General features: G+C 36.9%; 3 protein-coding genes across 3 annotated transcripts; 1 reads left to right on the top strand and 2 right to left on the bottom strand.

Moving 5' to 3' along the window:
• The first annotated feature begins 1,319 nt into the window (after positions 1–1,319).
• On the top strand, positions 1,320–2,449 carry LOC117791054 (uricase). The gene is made up of 2 exons (XM_034630684.1): positions 1,320–1,830; positions 1,891–2,449. Exons 1-2 carry the CDS (start codon positions 1,329–1,331, stop codon positions 2,373–2,375), a joined length of 987 nt encoding a protein of 328 aa, XP_034486575.1. The 5' UTR covers positions 1,320–1,328; the 3' UTR covers positions 2,376–2,449.
• Positions 2,450–14,999: 12,550 nt separating this feature from the next.
• On the bottom strand, positions 15,000–15,797 carry LOC117790633. The gene is made up of 2 exons (XM_034630129.1): positions 15,671–15,797; positions 15,000–15,603 (listed from the first exon to the last, which is right to left on the bottom strand). The coding sequence occupies exons 1-2, from the start codon at positions 15,771–15,773 to the stop codon at positions 15,044–15,046; spliced, it is 663 nt and encodes a 220-aa protein (XP_034486020.1). The 5' UTR covers positions 15,774–15,797; the 3' UTR covers positions 15,000–15,043.
• Positions 15,798–18,821: 3,024 nt separating this feature from the next.
• Positions 18,822–19,729, bottom strand: LOC117790634. Its single transcript, XM_034630131.1, has 3 exons — positions 19,585–19,729; positions 19,337–19,516; positions 18,822–19,281 (listed from the first exon to the last, which is right to left on the bottom strand). The coding sequence occupies exons 1-3, from the start codon at positions 19,630–19,632 to the stop codon at positions 19,021–19,023; spliced, it is 489 nt and encodes a 162-aa protein (XP_034486022.1). The 5' UTR covers positions 19,633–19,729; the 3' UTR covers positions 18,822–19,020.
• Positions 19,730–24,764: the final 5,035 nt, after the last annotated feature.

Below are 24,764 nucleotides of genomic sequence, written 5' to 3' on the forward strand. Positions count from 1 at the left end.
TCTATTATATCGTATTCATAAATGGCAATATATTTTTTGCATATACTTCAGACTACACAAACACACTCATAAAATGAATGTCAATTTCATGTATGACACGAAATTAAGATAGGCGAGAAGTCCTGTCAACTGCTTTATCGGAATCATGCAATCATATGACAGCTATAAAACATATGAAGGGGTAAATCATGGCAATGCTTTATAGTATTGCTGTATTTACTCACACACCGCTCACTTTTACTCGCTCCTTGACAATGGACAAGAATGCCAAATGGTGGACAGATTGTAACTTTTGTTTGACCACACCGAACGCACTTCATCATCTTGAGCACTCACGGAGGCTGGCAGCGTGAAATTAACTGCCAGAGTCCTGCTTGGCAGGACAACTTTTATTTATACATTGCCATGGTCATACATTAAATTATGACGCTCACTCTGCCGGACAAAGTGTCGTTTACTGTCACACCAAGATGCCGAGCCTGATGCTGATTCTTATTCTTATTTGGATACCCTTCTCACACCAGACAGTCCATGATGCACTGTGCACTCATGGGAAAATGGGAAAGCCTTTTCTTTTCTCTTTATACAAATGTCACTTTGCTGCAGCTGTCACTGCTGAAATGCAATATTTGAGCTTATGCGTGAAAGAGTTTTCTTTACAAAGAGAAAAATTAAATTTATTGCCACTGTATAATTAAGCAGCCTCAAATTTGCCTCAAGTTGCGAAGTCGCACAAAATCTTATAGGCAAATTTTATTTTATTAACAATAATAATAATTTTATTACTACTATAATTTAAAAAACCTTTTAGAATTTTTGTTCTTAGCCCCTTATATTTTATATTTTTCCTGCAACAAATTAAAGCTGCAAACTTATTTTGCTGCATACTTTTAAGCGCAACAATTAAAAAGTAGCTGATTATTCTATGTATTTGACTGACTGTATTATGGTAATAAACTTAAGTATTGTATTCATATTTAATTCCAAACTGAAAAAAGAACTTAAAAGGCCAGCACTTAACTAACATCTGATTATCTAAATGAGCATCTAAGAAATCTGCAGATTCTTGTGCACGACAACAAGATACTATGAGTGATAATTTCCAAGAAATTACTGGATAAGGTGACTATTATTTTTTTGTATCATAAACTTAAGCCAAAATGACTAAAGAGTGGTTATCTACACAGATTGCATTGGTAGAAAATAGTAAACCATGATTATAATTATAATCGCTTGATTGCATAAGATTCTTCGTGGTAGATCGGCAAGTATATATAAGCGTGGTCGGATTTTGTTTGGAATAGTCACTGCATATCTTCTAAATCAGCATGTTTGCAACACCTCTTCGTCAGCCCAGCAGCAGGCAGTTGCCGTCAGCGACTATGCCACACCTTTATGAGATTACCGATAAGGGATATGGCAAGGATGCAGTCAAGTTGATGCACGTCAGTCGCAAAGGAGCCATGCATTCCATTCAAGAATGCGAGGTGGGCACACACCTCAAGCTCTACAGTAACAAGGACTTTCTTCAGGGTGACAATTTAGATATTGTAGCTACCGATTCCCAAAAGAATACCGTCTATCTTCTTGCAAAGAAGTATGGCTTGGAGAGTCCTGAGAAGTTTGCATTGATCCTAGCGAGGCACTTTCTAAATAAATATTCACATGTGGAGGAGGCTCATGTGCATGTGGAAGCCTATCCTTGGCAACGCATTCGCCAGGAGAATGCCAGCACCAAGGGATCCAATGACAATCATCAGTTGCATAATCACGCCTTTATCTTTACACCCACTGCGACGCATTTCTGCGATGTGATTGTGAGGCGTCACGGTGAGTCTAACGTTAGACAATTTAAGTAGCAAGTAACCAGCCAAAACTATTTATTTTCAGATCCCAAACAGACTGTTATTAGTGGCATTAAAGGACTTCGCGTGCTTAAGACTACCCAATCATCGTTTACGAATTTTGTGGACGATGAGTATCGCACGCTGGCCGATCAGCACGATCGCATCTTTAGCACGGTTGTGGAATGCTCCTGGGAGTATTCATGTATTGAGAATCTCAACTTTATCCAAGCCTGGGAGTCAGTGAAGGATATTGTGCTAGAAAAATTTGCTGGAGATCCGAAGGTTGGCATCGCCTCACCCTCAGTGCAACACACACTATATCTCACCGAGAAGCAGGTTCTAGATACTCTGCCACAGGTGGCTGTCGTCTCTATGAGCTTGCCCAACAAACACTACTTCAATTTCGATACAAAACCGTTCCAGCAGCTAGTTCCTGGCGACAACAATGAGGTTTTCATACCCGTTGACAAACCACACGGCACGATCTATGCTCAACTGTCACGCAAGGATCTTAAAAGTCATCTGTAGATAAAAAATTAGAAAGCTGATATGTTTTTCGTTATTTTATGTTTGTAAATTTAAATAAAGTATAAATCCAAAAATTTTAACAGTTTAAATCAAAGAATAACAACGTAAACGGTATCAGAACCGTAAATCAAAACTAACCGTTTAATTTTTAGTACCGAAAATGAAACCGAAACTGAAATTGTACCGGTACGGTTGCTGGTACCGGTATGGTTGTGGTAAAGTTGCTAGGTCATAGAGTTGACAAACTTCCAACTGTCATAACTTGATGAAAACTGATCAGATTTTCAATTGGAATGCAATTTTGATCCTGATTCGGTCTCTTAATTCATACTGCATTTAAACTTTTTGCATTTAGAAAATTTGTTCATTTTTCGACTATCGAAGCCATGGTTCTATGTTGATGGTAAGGGTCCCCCCTTTGAAATTTTGAAAATTCAAAATTTTAAATCTCAAGTTTTTACTTTTAATCAACTCCTTATATCGTAATTAGTATAAAACGACACTTTAAACTTAATTCTGAAGACTTTCATTTTCTTGTAAAAAATCATGTCAAAATTAAGAAATATTTTGACTTGTAAAGTTGCTAGGTCAGAGGCTTGAGTAATTTCGAACTGTCATAACTTTGGCAAAACTTAACCGATTTTCAAGCGGAATGTCATTATGATCATGGTTTGGCCTCTTAATTCATTCTGTATTCAAATTTTGCTCATTTAGAAAAATTAATTATTTTTGACCAAAATTCGATTTTGATGGTAAGGGGGGACCCTTTGAAATTTAGAAAGTTCAAAATTTTAAATCTCAAATTTTTAGTTTTAATCAACTCCTTATATCGTAATTAGTATAAAACGACACTTTAAACTTGATTCTGAAGACTTTCATTTTCTTGTAAAAAATCATGTCAAAATTAAGAAATATTTTGACTTGTTAAGTTGCTAGATCAGAGGCATCAGCAACTTCGAACTGTCATAACTTTGGCAAAACTTTAGCGATTTTCAAGCGGAATATAATTTAAATCATGGTTTGGTCACTTTATTCATTCTGAATTCAAATTTGGTTCATTTGGAAAATTTTATTATTTTTCGACTATCGAAGCCATGGTTCTATGTTGATGGTAACGATGGTAATTTCGAAAAATCGAAATTTTAAATCTTAAGTTTTTACTTTAAATCAACTCCTTATATCGTAATTCGTATAAAACGACACTTTAAACTTGATTCTGACGGCTTTTGGTGTAGCGTTACGTACCGGTACTGATACCGAAACCAAAAGAAGAAAACTGAAGTATAACCTTTTACTCTACTATAAGTTGATTAATTTATTTCTCAAATAGTTGACGGCATTTATATATTTTAAAGCTATTTCTCCTAATTTCAAAGAATTGTTTTTCACATTTTGATATATGCTTAAGTTATTAGGGCAATAGATTTTATTAAGTTTTGAGGATATTTGTGTGTGCTTTTGGGCTATTTGATTGTCATTGCATGTGCAGAAGGTGTGTACTCTGGGAAATCATAAACAATAAAGCCACTACCCTCTTTCCACCATCGCAAAGAAGTAAAAAGCATTGAAATGAAACAATATAAATATATTGTTATATGTATTTGCGCATATGTATTAAACATATCTGTGTGAACACTTGTGTAGTGATGAAGAAAAAGTATATATTGAAAAAGTTTTTCAATTTCAGTGAAGCTTTTATTTTATATGCAAAGATATCACGCAGACACCCCAGAATCCCAGAACATCCAAATTCCCCGCCCCCGTCCCCCTGCAACAGCAGCCAATGCATGCAGCAACCAAAACTATTTTGTTCCAAAAGAGAAATCCTCACACACAAAATTAGAAATACGAAGCCCGGCAACAAAACGCAAATTGTAAGCAATAAGCGAAAATGAAATGAAAAATCATGAATGGCCACAAGAAGTGAGCGGGGGGGACTAGCAAAAGAGAAAGCGGGTTATCAGTGAAATCAAACCAAAAAAGCATTTGGCGAATATTATTGGTAGCTTGGGCGCAGAATGCAGTCAGAGTCCGAGTTTTGCATGCTCTGTGCTGTTGGCCGTGAAATGGAAAGCGAATGGCAGCATAAGCTGAAAATTACCAAAACCAAACGCATTTGTATAGAATAACCGCACCAATCTCCATACTCCTTTCTCTTCCTTACCCTTCCACAGTCGCTACTGCATTTGGGAATAAAATCGAAATAGGACGAGTGGAGCAGACGAAGCGTGATATGGATTTTCCAGTGAACTCTTTTATTTTGTTTACATTACTCTCCGCTGTTTCGTTTGAATCTCCTGCTGTAACGGTTCGTAGGATACCTGTATTCTCACACCACAGATTTAAATTTTTCGCTTAGAAAGTTACAAAAATGATTTTTTATACACTATGCAATTTGTTTAGTCTATCTTCAACTCTTTATGATGGCACTCAACACTGTGATTTTGCTGAGTAAAACTAAAAATAGTGAGACTAAAAATAGTTACACATAACAGTCAAATAAACCTTAACATTGTGAGGCTACGGACAAACAGGTCCATAAATCCACCAGATAAGCATGGCGCTTACGCAGAAATTATTTATTTTAATATTTTGTTATTCATCAACTTAACTAAACGATAAGCATACGCATTAATGCTTATATGACTTTATGATGTACTTTAAAAGTATGAACTACCATATTATCTGTTAAGTACCAATAAATGTTGACGAGCTGTGTACCGGGTTACCTTTCCAAAATCTCTCTTATTATCTGGCATTAGACTTAATTTTAATTATTTTAAAAATGCTAAGCAGCGGTTCTATAATCATACAATATCAAAGTTGATTAAAAAATGTTAAAAAATGATGTAGCACAAAGGAAACATTGATTTAATTTATACACTCATATAACATTTTCTTGTTTCTTGGAATTTTACAAAATAAAATCTATATCGGTTATAAAAAGATCAAAGAAATATTATTCAGTTATTATGTTATACCACAGAAAATTTTTGTTTTTCTTTGTCATTTCAGAATATGTGTTTTTTAAGATTCAGTACTGTCACAAACCACATAAAAAGGCAATACAATCAATCTATCGTTAAATCAAAAATACAATTGAAGTAATAAGTCCAGCGAAACGAGCACTTAATTCAAAAAGTCAACTTTATGGCCAAGAAAAGTACTAAATAAAAAATGGGTAAACAATTTGTGAAAACACCTGATCCGTTCCAGGTATAGTTTAATTTGACTGGCTTGTGCAAAATATTTTGAGCGTCTATGTTCAATGTGAAACTCATCATATTTACATAATTTTCGGTCAGGAAGTGTAGGCCAATCAGTAAGCCAATCAACACTATTATTGTATCTAATAAAAGCTCAACCGCAGAGATTGGTCAATATTGTAAGCGACAGTTGCTCTCTTTCCCTCTAAAAGTTCTATTCCATCCTTTCAAATATCCATCATCAACACTCCCAGCACGTAATCATATTTTATGGGCGTTAATCAGTGGGTTGGGATTTGGGATAGTTGTGAATGTTGGGCATAATTTTGAGTTACATATATTTATTTTTTAATCCGATTGCCGACGTTAGTTCAAAGAATACACTACAGAGTAATAAAAAAAAATCAAATACGAGAATATTTAAAAATAAAATGCTTGCTTCTAGCTAGGGCAAATAAATTGTTCTAAAATGATCTGCATTTTATTTGAACAGAAAATATGCAAAGAACCAAAAACATAAATACCAAAAAAATACAATTGCTTAAACTCAATGTCAAAATACCCTTAAGCTTATTTCTAAATTTCATCAATGTGTTTTTCAATGGCCATAAGACGACAAATTTTGGTAAATTAAGACAAATAATTGTGATTTCTTGACTTATTGATTTAACCACAATATTGCTTAAATGTATTTGTTGAACTGGCATAACTTAGGAATTGTGTGTGTTAATGATTCCCCAGTCAAAACTTGCTGTTAATTGTTTAATTCCAACCGTTGCTGCTCGCCTGCAGTCCTTGTAATTCCAATCCAGCTATTGTGATTACCAAAATTGTTGCAAACTTGTTGAACAGTAAATAATTGTATTTCACTTCTAAAGCATCTGATACAATACAATACAATAATATTCATAGAGTTAGTATTGTTGTTGTTGGTTTGATTTACCAGCCGCAAGTCTGCAGCGGATGTTGCCACAATGCTGCAACAACTGGCAACACTTTAGCTCCAAGCAGAACTGAACTTTTGTGGTCTTCTTCCTCCCTCTCTCTCTCTCTCTATCTCACTCTTTTTGCGTGTGTGTGAACAATTGGCAAAATGATGCAAATGTGCCTGCTGTTCTTCATCTTTCCCTAATTGTTGTTGCAGCATGTGCAGTGGCGTAATTAATTTGAAACGGCGCCAACATCGGATGTGAATGCCTCTCTCTCATATGCTAATTGTGCTCATCCGCATCCGCATCCACATCCACATCCGCATCCGGAAAATGCTTAAATTTTCCCATTTTACCATTGATGAACTTGTCAGTTTGAAAAAGAAAATAATTTACAACATGCAACAATTTTCATTTCAATATCAAAATGAACTTTATTGCTTTTAATATTTGCATTATTTCTCAATTTGCTGTGCAAATTTTTATATTGCACCATTTCGTGCAGCTGCCGCAAACACATACATACACAACACGCACACACACACACACACACACCAAGACCAAGAAACGCCCAAAGCAATTGTTGTCACTTTGAACAGCAGCTGCTTAAAATTCAATAAAAGAAAAGCGAGTGCGCATGCAAATTGCGCCTAATAAAAGCCATATTTAGGTATACAGCATGCTGTCAATATTATTTGTACATAAGTACCAACATACATATATGAAGCTGTATTAGTTTTAAAGCAGTTAAAATCGATATGTAAAAATATTGTCAAACTTTAAGATTTTCATAATATTTTTCGGTTCAATTTTAAAATAGGCAAATGTTGGAGAAAAGATAAAATCTCAAATCCTTACATTCTTAAAGCTTTTTTTGCAACTCACGTAATGCTGTATAAAGCATTTATGTGCATTAGTTGATTTATCATTCAGGTCGCGTTCAGTACATCAACATTTACAGCTACAGTAAGACAAAAGAAACACGCACACACACATGCGTACACAGGGTTGTGTGGGTCTTGTCAATTGTCACTTTTGCTGCCCGATTTTAAAATGTATTTTTTTTTAAGATTTTTGGGGCTTCTGGAACCCAGCTGAGAGCCGTTGAAAGTACTGCCCATTTTGGAGAGCTACTGATGGCTGTTTGCTCTAATGCTTGGCACTAATGAAAAAGTTTTTATTGCCACCGCACACATGCGTGAACTTTGAAATTCCGAATTCAGAATAAGATGCCAACTATGGGGCAGGTCCTGGAACCAGTGGCATAATAAATGAACTGCAAAGAGGCGTGCCCAAGACACAGATGCCTCTGGAGATTGATGACATTCGCCCAAAAGCAGCAGGCAGGTCGAGGCTTTCACATCTAATTAAAAAACACAAGAGCTTCAAATCAAGCAGCATATATTACAGAGGTGTAGCCTCTCTGTGGTACCACAAACGACTCACATTACTCATACGTTATAAACACATTAAAGCAGCTGGCAACTTACGAATGAAATCTAAACAATAATTACACATGCGACCCGGCAGGCAACCTCAGTGCAGCTTTACTGTTGTCAGACATATGTTCAGACGATAGCTCCCTGGAGAGGCCAGCTACGAGCTCAAGCTCGAAGCCAACACTGAGGCTGAGCAAGAGGCTAGCCATAAACGTAAGTGAATTAACCATTCAACTAACATTATGGCCATTAAATCATTTTTGCAAGCACCACATGCGATGGGCCAGCAAAAGCGAGGCAACCCCAGCAAATGGTTGAGAGAGCCGTGCCCCGTTGATGCCACATTTTGGGGCGTGTTGTGAGCGTACACATCACACACATTTACTTTGGGGCGCAACCGCATATAAAAGAACTTGTGTACTAATTTGTTGCGCCTACCCTTGCCCCAGCCATGCCCAAAAATGCGATCCGTGCGTTTGTCCTGCAATTGAAATTCAACTACAAAGTGTAAATGAAAGGAGTGTGGTCCGAAAAAGTGTTTACAGCTCTTCCATAAATATCGTTGCACACGCAATGTCGCCCGCTGAGTTGCCAACACCTCGCTCGGGTGTGGCAACACTTTGGGGCACAACACAGGCAGGAATTAGATGCACCAACTCGCCCAAGTCAGGCCAGCAAGCGAATCTCTAAGGTAATATATAAACGAAGGCAATAAAAAGGCGTGAAACTGTTTTTTTTTCTATCAGACGCCGGACAAAATTAATTTACAACATTTAATTTTTAATTTCTGCAACTATAATAATAGTCAATATAGTCAACAATAGAAACAAGCTAAAAGAAAACATCGATAAAGTCAGCACAAATCTCTAGACCAGGAATTGTTCGCAATTCTTATCTTTATGCGGATCCTGATCAAATATTTATATTGCAAAAAGTGGCATGCAATATATTTCTTAACGACCAGTGTGTGAGCAACAAAATGAGCCGTAAAGCAATCAATTTTCCATGTGTTTTCTTCTACTTATACTGAAAATGTACTTGAAAATGCAAATATATACAAAATCATACAATCTGAGCACATCACAATCGCAGACATGTTCAGGTACAGGCAGACGGGATTTTAACAGGTTTTATTTATTTGCATTTTACATTTTTACAATTTCACAATTTCACAATTTTACAACTGAATTGTGCGTGCGAAAAATGAATGTAAACAATTATCAGCCTTTGATAAATATGATATATAATTGTAAATATTTGCTGGCGCGCACGTATGCCAAAAATAAATAGGAAGCCAACGCATACGAGCCATAATACGAGTAAATAAAAAATACAATACACATACACGAAACGTGCTGCTGTCAACGTTTGTAATTTTTAATAACAACTTCAATAATTTATGGCAGCAACTTTGAACACAAGCTACGATTACTACATATGAGTTGGGACAAGAGTGATCGATATCATTTCTTATATCTGATATCATTTTAAATTAAAAATAAGTAAATGTAGTTCTCTGACATTTTACTGTCTGTTTAAATTCTAGGCAAAATACACATCTATTAGTTTCAACTGTAAATTGATGACCCGACTCAGTCTACAGGTCGCTAGACTTAAAGCAGGGTCACTTTGACGGTTAGCAACCCAAAAAAAATTTCACAAACAGCAGAAAAAATGCTAAGAGGGTTGTGTAAAATTATTTTGCTTTCGGCGTCGAAAACTGTATGAAATTAGTTTAAAGGGTGCATAAAATTATGGAAATGTGAAAAGCGAGGGCGACACAAAAGGGGTGTGGCAAGGAATATGTTAACTAAGTATAAGTATCAGCAGCATATGCTAGCCGAAAATATAATTAATTGCAATGGATTTTAATATAAAAAGTTTGCATTTAAATACTCACAACCCACAGGTCGTATGAGTGTTGTGTAAAAACTGATTCCATTAATTTATATGCTAAGTTAGTATAGATTTCACAATCAGCTAATTTTGACTTGCAGAAATTTAGTTAATTTACTTGACCCAACAAGTTGTCCACAACAAGTTCTTGTCAAAGAAACTTGTTAGCTTGTTTATTCAGGCTCTCCTACTGCAGTTAGTTAATTTTGTCAAGTTGGCAGAGTCAAGCAAGTTGGGCTTTGAATTCTGCCATTTGAGGAACATTTGAGATGTCATTCATTTGGTAATGTGTGTGTTTTAGGCCAATAAGGTGGAGCCTCTAATTAAAAGCCGCCTAAGTATATAAACACACATACAATTGGTTGGATGACTTACAATTTAACACTGTCACGCATCGTTTCGTGTGAAGCTCTCAACCTTTTGGCCAAAAGGTAAGGCTAATCACGAAGGGCTCAGGCATTCATTTAACGACCACGCTGGTGACTTGGTGCGCACGACCATCCAAGAGTTACAATTAGACTAATGAACACCGCAACAGGGCTGCGTAATTTGATGGCCAATTCTCATTTGAGCCACGTCTAGGATATGCAAGCAGACAGACCTGCGGACTAAAAGTCAAACAAGAGGAATTCCTTTGAGCTACTTAGCTGTTTGAATAACTCTGTTTGTTTTATCGTTGCATTTGCCTTTTGCCAATTAAAATAAATTATAATCCAATTTACCCAGAAAAAAAAGGTGCTTTCAAGAACTTTACACAATTACGAGCAGATTTATAACGTTTTTGGGCAACAACAATAAAATCATAAAGAACAAAATCAACGATTTGCACGGCGGCAGTCACGACTGAGATCCAGCTCTGGAGCTACTTTGTCTCTAGAGAACCAAAATGTGTAATGTAAAATACAAGTACTAAAATAATGAAATGCCTTCTACCATCGATAAATGCCAACAGACAGAGAGTAAGTATTCCAGCCTGTCTCCATTATTTTTTTTTTTTATGCTGCATTTGACGTTTTGTTTTATTTTTCAATTTTTGAGGATTTTATCCCATTTATCGCCGCGAAAGTAGACTCGTTAAAAACATTTTTTACTTATTGAAATCGACATGGAGGCACGACGACAACGACCAGCGCTTTGATGGATTAAAAGTTAAATGGCTCTTGTAGACTCCCTGGGGAATTTCACTGGCCAGACAACGAGCCAGACATTCGCCGCATGATTTAAATATGCCAACAAACCAAACAAGTTGACCCAAAAAAATTTGTGTGAATAGCTTGTTAGCCATTAAAGCACGTGAGCGTGTCAAAGGTCAAAAAAGCACACAGCAGGTGCTAAAACTGTAATTTGCTTGAACATCAATTAAAATTTAGCATTTAAAATAAATTGAGAGTGTACTTTTATCACAAATACTTGAACTAAAATATGCTCTTATGAACAAATCAGGATATCTGAAAATTGGGATTTACCCTTGGATTAAATGACTATGACTTTGATAAGTTTAGCTCATCAATAGAATTTTGTGTGTGTTGAATATTTGAGGGTTGCCTTCGGCTCTTGTCGACAGTTTTAATTGGATAATGCGAAGCGTTGAGTGACAGCTAATTGCTCAGTTTAAAGTTGCAACATTGCGTATACGCACTGTGGGCATTGACTTTTGACTTTTGGCCTTGTAATTAGCAGCATTGCCAATTGAAGTAACAAACTTTCGGTTAGCTGCCAGCCACAGATGCTGTAGTATCACATTGTCTGCCTCACTCACTTTTATAAAATTTAATGGCAAATTTTTATATATTTTTTTTTTGAGTAAAGTGCAATCCTGGCTGACTATAAAGTTTGTGTGCTGTCAACGCCAGCCAAAGTCTGCGATGTGGCAAAAACTTTTGCGGTGATAAGCGTCAAGTTGCACTGACTTCGACTGCATCCGTGTGGCCTCTTCAGAGCCTGTGTCCTATCCTGTCTTGTCCTGTCTTTCGGCGCATAAAAGTGTGCAACAGTTTTTTTTTTTTTTTTAGCCTCCGCATTTTAGCCAACTTGTTATTCAACTAGTACTTACAGGGATGTGACTCGTCGTTGTCGCCATCGTTGTGCCCCCGTTCTGTTGCACTTTGCATCTGTTTTTGTCGTCATATCAGTTTTCGTCTGAATAGACACGTTATCTATACACAATATGGCTTTAAGTGAGCCCTGGCTGCCGTCACACAGAGGTGCTACCTCAAGTTCCCAGTGCCGAGAGTTGTAAGTGTTCCAGGTTGCATGTTTTGAATGACATACACAGCCACAACTCGTTAGCTCTGCCAGGCAAATACGAAATATGAGTTGGTATACGTGTATGTATGTATTTCTGTATTCGTGTGTGTATGCATTGTGGTTTAGTTCTTTTGTATTTCACTGCTCAGACGTGCATTGTGTCGACATAATCCATTGCACTCTGCAGGTCCCCTTAGGTCCCTTTAGGTAGCTGCAAGTAACGCTACAAGCCTCGTGTTTTGCTCTTTCAACTTACAAGTTTTGCTCGTTCGTCTTTTGGCAGCAATTACCAAGCTCAAAGTTTATGGACTCATGCGGCTGCTCGTTAGCCACATTTGTTTTATGCACGTGCACATCTCCATGTGCAAATTAATCAGAGCCAGTAAATCGAAATTAAAGCACTTAGCACCTGCAACTGCAGCTGCACAACGCAATGCAATTGAATTTACAGTGCACCAGCCTTCAACAAGTCGATATCATATAACTTGATCACATATACCACAGCAAATGCCATTTATTACAGCCAAATGACAGCAGGTATAGTATATTTGATTTGGTGTTTAAGCAAATATATATTAAGGTTGCAACTCTGTAGCAATATTCAAGTTTCATTGGGCACTTTGCTTTTGGGAAGAGTCTTGCACATATCGACAGACATAAATAATTCATGCTTGATAAATTAAACAATATACTGAACAGCAACAGCCATTAGTTATGTACAACTTATACGTCATGTGCGACCGACTATGACACCCACACAGCAGCAGAAACAAGCGACAATTGCAACGCCTGCAAAGACCAAAAACCCGGAAACGGAAATGTGCATAGTGCATGCTATTTGCACAAATGTTACAGAGCCTAGGACGAAGGAGCTGTTGAAGGGATAGTTCGGGAACGGATGTAACAGCTGAAATACTGCGAACTCATTTTGTCTGTTTAAATTCTTAAGAGTCTAACTGAAATATTTTCACAATTTTTGTTGCGAGTCTTTGAGCAAGTTAATTAAAATATGAAAAGAAGTTGATACACAAGCATTAAGATGCAACATGAAGGGGTCTAATTAAAACTTTACTAGCACATCAACTAACCCAGACAATAGCTCATCATCAGTGATAAGTACCCGAAGGCATCTGCCCCTAGAGGTTGCTTGCCTCAATGCAAACACAACTGTAATTATGTAATGCATTAAGGCAACATTTACCGTTGCACCGATGGCTCCAGCTGCATGTGACATTTACCTCTCCGCCCCAGCGCCCCTCTGCCTATATTCAAATGGCGACAGATACTGTAATTGAAATGAAAATTACTGCAGCTGCCAAGACGAACAGCTGCAGCACCGAATGGCTAACAGAATGTGGGCAAGAAGGCCAATGATAGTTTTGTCGCAGCCCCCGCAGTAATTGTGCACACATTATGGAAACAGTAATTACGCATACGCCATGTTGACACGCTGCATAACTTAAGGAAATACATAGCTGTCAAGGGTCTGCAATTTGTTGGCTAAAAGTTACCAAACATTGCAGTAAATGTACTCGCATAGTGATCCACTTGTGGCAAGCAATTTACTTGCGCTTTGTGGTTCAAACTGCGGAAGATTTTAATGACGTTGCAACAGCTGCTGAGGCTTAATATTCACATTTACTGCTTTAAATTTAAGATATTTTCGATAGAAAACTCAATGGCCTTCATTTTACTTTTACTTGGATATCTGCTCAAAAGATGCAGCTATTTAATGACAATATCAAAATGTGTGATATCATTGGATGCCGAATCTATTTATAGATGCTTAAGATATTTCAGATGAATGATTTTCTGCGACTGTCTAACTCGGCTTCGATGCATAATGATTTATGCATAAGTATATCAAAGCTAACAATATATTTACAATGGAGTTGAAAAGGTTTAAGTAACATCATTAATGCATGCTTGTCAATTGTTAAGATTGATGTGGATCTTAAATGCCAATTAAGTTAAATGCTATTTAAGAACGCCATTCCATGCGATTCAAAGATAAAGCTCTCAGAAATTTCTCATTTTAAAGTCGGAAAATGCATTATACTCGTATCCATAAGACATCGCATACACACACTACCACATTCGACTGCTGTGAAGCTCTTAAGCTGCAAAAGTAAACGAGCATCACGGGATACATCCTTGCATCTGCACGTTGCTCTGATGGTTGACTTTACAGTCTGTAATAAGGATTTTATGGTATTCCTTTAATTAATGATAAATATTGAACGGAGAGAACCTGAAAATGCCGTTGTTATGAAAGCCTGTTTAATGCACCAAGTTGATTGAGTTATTGCTGGGGATTCATGTTTAAATGCCGTATGATAGCAGAACGACGCGCCGTTATAATAATATGAATTGAAAGGATAAGTGATAAGTTTCACTTCATCAGGAGTCTTCTATATGAGAATAAATTTATTTAAAAAGGTAAGTCGTTGTTTTCTACCAATTACGACATAAACAGTTAAAAGTTGAAACTTGAGATTACAAATTATGAATTTGGAAAAACACAAGAGGAGATCCTTTGCATAAATTAGAATGCAAAATAAATGTAGAGGCCAATCCATGATCAAAATGACATTCCGCTTGAAAATCGGTTCTAAATTGGTCTACATTTTTGTTATTTTTTTGGAAAAAGAAAAAATATTTACTTACATACAGAATATAATTAATAATTTTTTGAAAAATTTACAAACGTTTCGTTATTCGGTTCTTTAAATAGAATTTATTATGTTTATGAGTCTGTTTCCAGTACTAAAACTGAAATGTTTAATTTCGATTTATATATTTAATATGCAGTTCTTTGAGAAACCGTAAAATATGAAATTTAAATACACAAATACAGAATCAGATTGATCACACTTATGCAATTCTAATTAATGTGTGAAATTGATCGCAGTTTTTATGTATATAATAATACAGATGATCAAGCTATCAATTTAAAATATCATCAAAGCGTAAAGACAAAGAAAAGCCATAAATAATACACAAAACAATTCAAACCATTGCAAGTAATTTGTCCAGCACATAAGAAGTGGAAATTCTTTGTACATTGCCTTAACTATCATTGAGAGATTTCGTTCGTATCCGAAGGAATCCGGTAACATATTTACGAGAAACCAACTTGGATACTGCAGATTCTGCAAGTGCATTCCCGTAGGTCGTGGCACATTCCCCGGTTGGGCTAAGACGACACCATCGTTGGGACTGGCATAAGGTCCCTCGCTGAGAAAGGATATAATGTCCTCGTGCAAAATTAGACGCCGTAAACAGCGCGGACATCGTGGTCTACCGTGTTGATAGAGTTTCGGCCACAAGCACGTCCAGCAATACAAATGACCGCAAATTGTGATGACCCCACCTCGAACATGATCTATACATATGTTGCACAGAAATGTGGAGTATTTATGTAATTGAGATTTGTTGGAATCTTCAGTCGGCCTTTTAAAATTTAATGCATATTTTTGTGTCTCCATTAACTCATCTCCATCCGTTGTGGCTTAAGAATATAGTTAGAAAATATTATTATATTTAGTAATTGCAATTCTTGGAAGAGCTTTACGAACATTTGTGGTCTGTGGTAGCTGCAATATCTTCGATTGCCACCGTTTGAAACATGGCATTCAAGAACTGAGTAATGGAGTGTGATTCTTCTGGAACGGGTTGCATCTTACTTGAAATATATTCGTCAAATAATAAATTTTCTTAAAGTTAAAGACTACTGTGCTAGATTTTGATATACAACTCACATATTCTAAAGAGTGCTCAGCTCTGATATTCTCTGACAATCATTCACACACAAAAGAGATGGAAGAGAAGATATCTTTTTTTTTTCTATTGTTACTTTTAATCTTTGTTGTGCCTTTAAGCATTACCATTACTTTATAATTACCATTGAAATAAAGTAATGATAATGAAATTTTATTTCAATTTAATTGAAAAAGTAGTGATAGTGAAAGTTTTTTAAATTAGTAATGCTTAAAAAATCAACCAATTATTTATGTTTTTGGCATTGAATATTGCTAATGAAATCGAATGTTAATTAGCATTAGCATTGAATTTTTTTTATAATATATAAATGCTAAAATTTTTTAAATTTTTGGAAAACGTGTTAAAATTTTTTTTTAAATTTAATAAAATGTTAAAAAATAAAATTTTTTTAAGTTAACGTTTTTATAATTTTTTTTAACATATATTAATTTTTTTTTTTTAATTTAATGCTAATGCTAATTAACATCCGATTTCATTACTAATTTAAAAGTTTTCACTAGCACAACTTTCTTATTAACATTTTTTTTATTTAAATTAATGCTAATCAACATCTTATTTCATTACTAGTTTAAAAGTTTTCACTAGCACAACTTTCTTAATGCTTAACGCACTACTTTTTTGTCAAAGCCAATGAAATGTCAATTTCATTAAATAAATAGTTAATTAGGCCTGTTTCTGCATTTAATTCATGCAGCTTAATGGCGAAATTTTTAAACAAACTAAATCAAATAAAAAGACTGTTCAACGGCATTTAATGGCAAACTATCAACATATAAAGCAGACATCTCACAACAACGGCAATAGATTGACAACTTCTTGATTGATGGCTGCAACAGATTGCATTAAATTCAACTTTGTTGCACTTGTGTTCGTTTTGACTGTAAAACTCAAGTGGGGGCTTCCCATGTACTCGAATTTATGCCTGACACTTGGCGTAATGCCAGAGGCAATTAGACGAGAGCTGTTACAGCCGTCTGTTTCAGGGTTCGAGGTAGCTCGTAAATTCCAACCTACACACTGGCACTTGACAGTCTCCAAGTGCGGCGAAAACGCGAAAAATCAGAACCGGACACGGACACAGACAGTGTCTGACATATGGCAGCATAATTTATGCGTACAATGAACCAGTGCATTCCAATGACGTCCACAGATTCATTTTGCATTCTCATCTGACACTACAGTTGACCTTTTGTTGCAAGCATTCAAAATTACGCGCCGCGGATGCAAATTGTATTGGTATAATCGTGTATATATGTGTGTGTGTGTGTGTGTGTGCATTGTCCTTGACAGGATTGAGTGCGCATTGAATTGCCCTGGTTGTGGCAATAGTCAATCGACAGCCTTAACGATCCATGACGCGTGACTTAATTGACCCATAATTCGTGCTCTTTTTGCATCATTAAAATATGCACACGCGACATAATCATATAATAACGTTCATATTAAGGAGCATAAATACTATGTTAATAAATTTAATTACGAAACGAAATTGCAATGGTGAGCTACAGAAATTCATGAAAATGCCAAGCATTTGTAAACTATTAATGGTTCAATATAAGGTGTGAAAATTAAAATCTTGCAAAAAGAAAGTTTTTTACCATTTTACAGTTAATAAATATAATTTAAATCATATTTTATGCACATGATTACATTTAAATGTTATACAGGTACTTGTGTGTTAATGTGTGAAACATAATTAAAAGTACTATCAGATTCTGTATTGTTTTACACGTGATATTTCAGCTTTCAGAGCTGCGTGACTGGCAATGGCGGTCAATGCCACTTCTTTATTGGCTTCATTTGGCATTTGGCATTTGCCTGATGGCTGATGCCTGATGCCGTGGCACCACTGGCATGTCGAGCAGTTCAGTGGTGTTTGTGGTTCATGTGGATCATTTGATGGTTGTAGATGCCGCTGCTCTAACCAGTGCGCCTCGTTATTTGCATACAAATAACAGTTTACTCGTAATACACTGCGTATACGCAATAAAAGCGTTTAAGCGCACTAAAGTAACAAACCCAACAGTAACAACAATAGCAATAACAAGGACAACCGCATGCGCTGGTCATTAAATGCAACAATAAATTCTGTTGAATGTCCATCAGTTCATAGGTCTACAGCTCTCTAGGTTTCCGGCTCTGATTCCGACTGCGACTCCGGCAACGATTTCGTATCCGAATCGACTGTCATGGCATGCCGAAAATTTAATTAGTTGGCATTTAACATTAAACATTTTGCAGCTAATGTTATTGCTGTTGTTTCCGCCCATTGCTATTGTTCTTTTGAGTTTTTTTACCCTTGCTGTGGGCATTACAATAATGTCATCAAATGTGTAACGTATTCAAAAATTTCTTATATACTCTTCGGTATTCTTGAGAGCTACATAATGAAATCGCCTAGATATATATTTTTAAGGGTATTAATTCTTCGGCATTCGAAAGACATACATTTATTCGAGAGTTGTTTTATTTTTCAGTTAATTAAACGCACGCAAACATTTCGTCGTTCTAAATTATACGCAATTAAATTTGAAATTACTTTCGAGTGAGTTTTCAGTGTTGCTTTGGCTACGGCGCGGCAATAACTTAACTGGAAATTTTACTGTAAGCCCCGCTGCTGCCAAGTGTCACTTTTGATGGGAACCCTTTCCCAGGCATCATTGGAGCGTTCTCGGCATTGCTGAACTCACAACCCAATGCTATCTTGTCTTTAACTTTTATGCATGGCAAGTTTTTGCCGCCTTTAAGATGATGTTCTCTTAACTTTGTTTGTCTGGCGCTGAAAATTGCACTGTCTACCAATTTCATTATGCAAAATGCAAAATGTCTCATGTGTGCTGTGAGCATCAACTGAAGAGTCGAGGTAGTTTCCTGGGGACAGTACTAAGCTTTATCCAAACCGGATTTTTCTTTCTTTTATCACCTGCAACAGAAAATACACAGGTGTTGTCTGTACGTCATTGTCTGTGCTATAAGTATAATATTTATATTATTGCTGGGACGCAACACATTGCAACGACACTAAAATATTTGAAGATGCAAGGACAACGAATTTCAAACACATCAGCTTTTGTATGTGTATATGTATGGAATATGCACAGTGTACACTCTACACGTATAATAAAAACATTCGTAATGACGCCGGCTATTCAATATTTGCCCTTCGACGCATATGTTCCTGGTATTTCTTAACGGAGATCACAAGCAAATAAACGAAGAGCAGCGACAATAGTATGATCGTAAGCACGGTCAGAATAATCGTGATTAGACGGCAGGTCATACCAAAATTGCTGTGGATTTCATAAAGGTCAATGCTCTCTCCCACTTTCGAGTAGTACTGCGCCATAAAAGTCAGTACGAGGACAGCAATGTGTGCGCTTATCATGAGCAGCAGCATTCCTAAAAACTGAAATAGTTTATGGTTAATTAATGAAATTAGTACGACTGATGGACAAACCCACCACAATGCGTATATGCTGCCTCGGTTCCGAGTAATTCGAGTGAAACAACCATGTGCTCAGCGCATACAAAATACAAATGTACGCCGTGCTTGAGCTAACGGTCTGCTGAGCCAGCTGGACATAGCTCGTGGTTGTGGGCACAATATGACCAAACGCTGCAGCATTAAGTATGCAAAGTAACTGTCAGTGAGAAGCGATTAGTCAAGCAAGATCGATGAGCTTTAACATAAATGCCAGATTCAACGTACCGCTATTACGAGAAGGACAATTGCCACAAATTCCTTTCTCGACAACATCGTGAAACACAATGGTAAAATACATAAAATTTAGCAAATGGTTAAAAGAATAACATTTTAAAAGACAACAAATTCAAACTGAATTAAGCAACGTTAATTTAGAAGCATTTTTCATAGCTTGACATAGAAATAAATGGAATATTCTAACAAGTGATTTTATAAAAGCAAAGGAAATACTGAAAATATATTTAGTTGAATCTATGCAAGCATTGAGGAAATTATAAGTAGATCTGCAATTGTTTGGACATAGCTCACAAATATATATATGTAAAAAAATAGCTTAAAATAATTGAAAATCTCATTTACCAGCCGGATTTGTATAAAAATAAACATTTTTTGTAAGTTTTGCTCAAGGCTGCAAATCGGTTCAGAACCGAACCCCGTAGAACCGGTTCGGTACAGGATTTTAAGCAGCCTGAACCGCATATTGAACCGAACCCTTGAAATTTTTTACTTTGCGAGCACGAACCTAAACCGAACCGCTTTCTAAAATAAAAGGTTCGGTTCGAAAAAAAAAATTATCACATAAATTTTATGGTTTTCTAATATTACGCAAATATTTGAGACTTCGGATTAAAATAAGTCATCTTTAAATCATCAAAAGAATTTAAATCATAATTAAAATTTGATTTCTTAAATAAAAAAAAATGTGACTAATTCAAAATGTAGCGAAAAAAGTATAACAATAAAAAAAAAATTTTTTTTTTTGAACCAAGGTTCGAACTTAAACCTTGGGTACCGGGAGTATATACCCCAATTCGCGAAGCGAACCGATGTCTTGCTCTATGGCTCGAACCGCCGAACCGAACCTTAAACAAAATTTTGGAGGTTTGCAGCCTTGATTTTGCTACACCCAGTCATTAATCTTTATTTTCAATTAAAATTAATTTAGTCGTGATATTTCTGTAGCTATCTTTGAACCATTGTAGCTATCTTTGCTACTGAACCATTAAATAGAATAGGTTGTGAGTCCATCGCAGCCTACTCTGGACTTATAATATATTCATTCAAAACAAATTGAAATTTCTTTCATAAGCCTGACGTCGTTCGATTGGGCATTGATGCCACTTATCTAACGGGAGCAGGCACTCTCTGGCAGCGCTGCCTCAGCCTCAGCTACGTTTCAAAAGCATATCAAGACCATGCCGGCAGTCAGAAGCCGACAACCGACAGTCGACAGCCGACAGCCGGCGCTAATTCATCAACAGTAAAGGCAATTTAGATACTCATCTAACCGGATATCGACAGGCAGGCAGGCAGGCAGACAGGCAGTCAGGCGGTCATGAGGACAGACAGCTTTCCAGCGACGCCAAGTAAGAAGATACAGATACCCTTGTCCTAGTCCTGATACTCCGTTTTGTTCCTGTTCCCGTCCCGTCCTCTGTCTAGTTTGTGGCTGCGATATTCGTGGCGCGTCGCTGGTCGTCCTGCAGACAGAGTTTCATAAAATATTGATAGACGTGAAGTTGGCAGCGCATATTTGCTTCCTGTTCGTGTCTGCCGCAGCCATAAATAATTTGCTGTAAATGCAATCGTGGGGTTATATGGGGCGTAACCGGGCATTAATGCTGGGAATGGGGAACAGGTATATATATATATATATATATACAGCGGTATACGGTGGTATGAGCTCAACAGCATGATGCTAATGGCAAGGCGGCACGGTGCGAAAGTGTTTTATATGAATTATTCGCTGAGAGCCAATTTGGAGGCACGTTTACGAGCACAATTGAAACCCAACACCGTTGCCATCGTCGAGGCCATCGAACGGTATCAGGCATCATTGCCACCATGGAATATGGCGCTCCTCTTTGCTATCGAAATGTTGTAATTTGTTATGTCTGTGACTGCTGTCAGTATCTGTGTGTGTGTGTGTTTCTTCTCTACGCTGCTTTTTAATAGCTACTCTGCTCGCTTGACTCACCGACTGTTGCTGTTATTATTGTATCGGTGCTGCCCGTTGCCTTTATCGTTGGCTCTTCTGCTCCTGCCGGTTCTACGCTTGCGAATGGTAATGTGTATTTAATGACGCCATATCATGTACAAGCTGCAACATAATGCTCACAACAACTGGGCCTTCTTTGGCGCCTGTTGTCGTCAATGGCCAGAACCAGAGCCCTGTCCGGGAATCGGTCCACCACCAAAAAACCAACGCCTAATGTCCAACGAACCCAGTAACCCCGACTTTGCTGGTGCCAATAAAGCAACCGGATGCGCCTGTTGTAGCGCATTTAAATTTTTAAATATATTTTAAAGTGGCGCCATTAAACGTTGCCGTTGATGGGGTTTTCTATCTGTTGCCAGCAAAGGTAAGCTTTTTTAAATACGCTTAACTTGCAGCAACGATAGCTATTCTTAATTGGTATAATAGGATTATAGGATAGCTCAACTTATTATTGAATGCAAATCATTATAGTCCCTTCTTCAATTCATTCTCTTCGTATCTGCATAAAATCAAGTCTTGCCCAGCAACTAACGAGTATTTGTATTATAGTACTCGTAAAACAACTAGCATAAAGCTCTTAAACCAACGATATTATTACGTTTGGTCTTTATAAATGCATGCAGTTCTGCGTCAAATTCCACTCAATTATACAACATTTTTAACACAACAATCACTTTCAAGGGCCATCAGCAGATATCAGGATAATAGTCAAGGGGGGAGAGACAAAAGCGAACAGGGCTGCATCACATAAAATAGCTGGTTGCACGCCTGATTGCCCAGGGCAGGGCGCTTGACTTTGTATTCAACTTTGCGCGGTCGCTTAAGCAGATTGAAACAATTTCCGGTGTGGGTAAAAGCTTTAGTCGCAGTCGCAGTAGCACAACAATAGCTATAGGAAAATGCTTTTTCCTTAAGCACTGATGCTGCTTCTTCTACACTGATAAGAAAAATGTTCTAAACTCAAGATTTTGGTCTCAAAACAAGAAATTTGGTCAAAAAAATGCGTCATGAAATTCTTAGATTAAGAACACACATCTTGGTTTTGAGAACATTTTAAATAAGATCAAGCTCTTATTTAAAGAATAAATGTTCTTAAAATTAAGATCAAAAAATAAAAAAATTAAAAATGATTTTTTAAATTCACAATCTTTTTTACATTTTATTTTGTCTTGATAAATGATATTTTAATTTAATGATTTTTAAGTCTATAATTTTTTTTTAAATTCTGCCTTATATACATTTTATTTTGATAATTTTATTTATGATAATTTACTTTGTTATGAGTGGGTTTCGAACCGGCGCCTTCTGTTTTCAATATCAACTATAGTGGCGTCTCTAACCAGAGCACCACGGGTCACCATTTGTTCTATATGATATAAATAGTACATATTTATACTTTCCTAACAATTTCAGACTTTTATTCTTGTATTAGAACTTAAATTATTTAGATTTATATTCTTAGTATTAGTAATATGGTATTAAAATGTTCTGATTTTAAGAAAAATAATATTTAAGATGAATATTCTTGATTTTAAAAGTTTGTCTTTTTATTTGCAGTGTACTTATTGAATTGTGTCAGCCCCGCCTCCTGCAACTGTCATCTGGGTAATTTATAATGAAGTTTCCTTATTGACAGTGGCAGTCGGGCGCCACAAGAAAGTAGAAACCAAATTGGGGGCCACTTCCGCTGCAATGATTTTGGTTGTCATGCATGCAGCCCGGCTGACAATCGGCATAAATTATGGCCAACAAGCAGAGTAAGTTCAGCGGCAATGAGAAGCAGTAAATGGATAGTGTGACTCGCGACTGGGGAACTGCATAGATAGAAAATTACCGACCAACCGACGGGTATTGACAGTAGCTCAAAGCAAGCAAATAACAATCAAAATCACTTTCGACCCCAAGACAATTTATATGAAAGTCCTAAGAGGAAACAGAAATCACAACTATGAGGCTTTAATCGCTAGGGCTAGCCACATCGTCAGATCGTCAGTTGTTTTGATTTATTGCTATTTTATTTGCGCATATCCTTATTTGCCTTGTGTCGACTTATGCGCCCCTCCCACATCCCAGTCAACTGTCAGCTCCGACTGCCTAAGGCTATTTTATTGTTCGATAAGTTATCAGCGGTCGAGCAAACAAGCAGCCCAGAAAAGCAAACTCTGTGCTCTCGGCTCTGAGGGAAAGCGATATCATAATTTCACTCGCTCTCTCTGCGCTTGGAAGACAAGCTGTGTTTATGTTGTTTCCTGGTTGCCATGCTGTCAGAATGCCGTGCAGCGCATAAATCTAAATTAAATGCCTTTTGAACGGGGCACCATAAAAAAGAAGAAAACAAAAAAGAAGTAAAACCTTCAGCACGTTGTCACTCGAGAAAAAAGGACTTGGACTCGAGCTCGGAATCGGCCTTCTGCTCAGTGGCCAGCCAGCGCAAATAAATATTAATCATTGTGTAATAATTTTCTGCTGTCAGCTAAATTTAAGCAAAGTATTCATAATCCACAAGTGAAAACCACATTTGACAAATCGTTTTGGCCGAGCCAAGCTTCTTATTTACGAGTATCGTGTATTTATTTGCGCCAAACTTTGCTGGCAGCTCAAATACTTTTCAAGTTGCCAACTGTATATCATATATTCTGATACCTATTTGTTTTCTGTTTATATTTTATGATATTTTCATTTAATTTTTATATTTTTGAGAAGCTGAAGTGCTAAGCAAATGGGATTGCAATAATGCAAATGTAATAAGGGCTCCCATCGTTCTCTTATTGCCTCGTCACATATCAGGCAAAAGGAGAAAACTTTTAACTCGTTGGGTCAAACAAAAATGTTTCCTATACAAGGGTTCTGTGCGTGTGTCAAGATCGAAGGGTCTCCAGTTTGTTATTGTCCTGTTGGCATTCGATGCACGTAAAGCATTGTTTGAATTTCATGGTGACTTTATGAGTTTTGTAATCAGGTTGTGAGCAAACACACAAATTCAAACCCATCCACACACACTCTCTCTCTCTCTCTCTCTCTTTCGTATACTGCACATTAATATTCCTGCAGCTTATAGCCCTATGTGGGCGTATTGACAAGCGTTGCGCTTGTTAATGCTAATGAAGGCTGGTGGCCAATAAAATATTAACGCCTTAAACTTGGCTATTTGGTGGCCACCGAGTTGCGGCTTCAGGTTGCAACGCCA

Source organism: Drosophila innubila (assembly GCF_004354385.1).
Source record: "Drosophila innubila isolate TH190305 chromosome 3R unlocalized genomic scaffold, UK_Dinn_1.0 2_E_3R, whole genome shotgun sequence".
Lineage (NCBI taxonomy): Eukaryota > Metazoa > Arthropoda > Insecta > Diptera > Drosophilidae > Drosophila > Drosophila innubila.

Bases quoted from the DNA above. Each gene is read 5' to 3' on its own strand.
- LOC117790633 (XM_034630129.1), bottom strand. From the start codon at position 15,773: ATGCAACCCGTTCCAGAAGAATCACACTCCATTACTCAGTTCTTGAAT. The intron at 15,604-15,670 runs GTTCGTAAAGCT...TATATTCTTAAG, and splicing joins AGCTACCACAGACCACAAAT to CCACAACGGATGGAGATGAG.
- LOC117790634 (XM_034630131.1), bottom strand. From the start codon at position 19,632: ATGTTGTCGAGAAAGGAATTTGTGGCAATTGTCCTTCTCGTAATAGCG. The intron at 19,517-19,584 runs GTACGTTGAATC...TCTCACTGACAG, and splicing joins TTGTCCTTCTCGTAATAGCG to TTACTTTGCATACTTAATGC. The intron at 19,282-19,336 runs GTGGGTTTGTCC...AAACTATTTCAG, and splicing joins GGCAGCATATACGCATTGTG to TTTTTAGGAATGCTGCTGCT.
- LOC117791054 (XM_034630684.1), top strand. From the start codon at position 1,329: ATGTTTGCAACACCTCTTCGTCAGCCCAGCAGCAGGCAGTTGCCGTCA. The intron at 1,831-1,890 runs GTGAGTCTAACG...ATTTATTTTCAG, and splicing joins TGTGATTGTGAGGCGTCACG to ATCCCAAACAGACTGTTATT.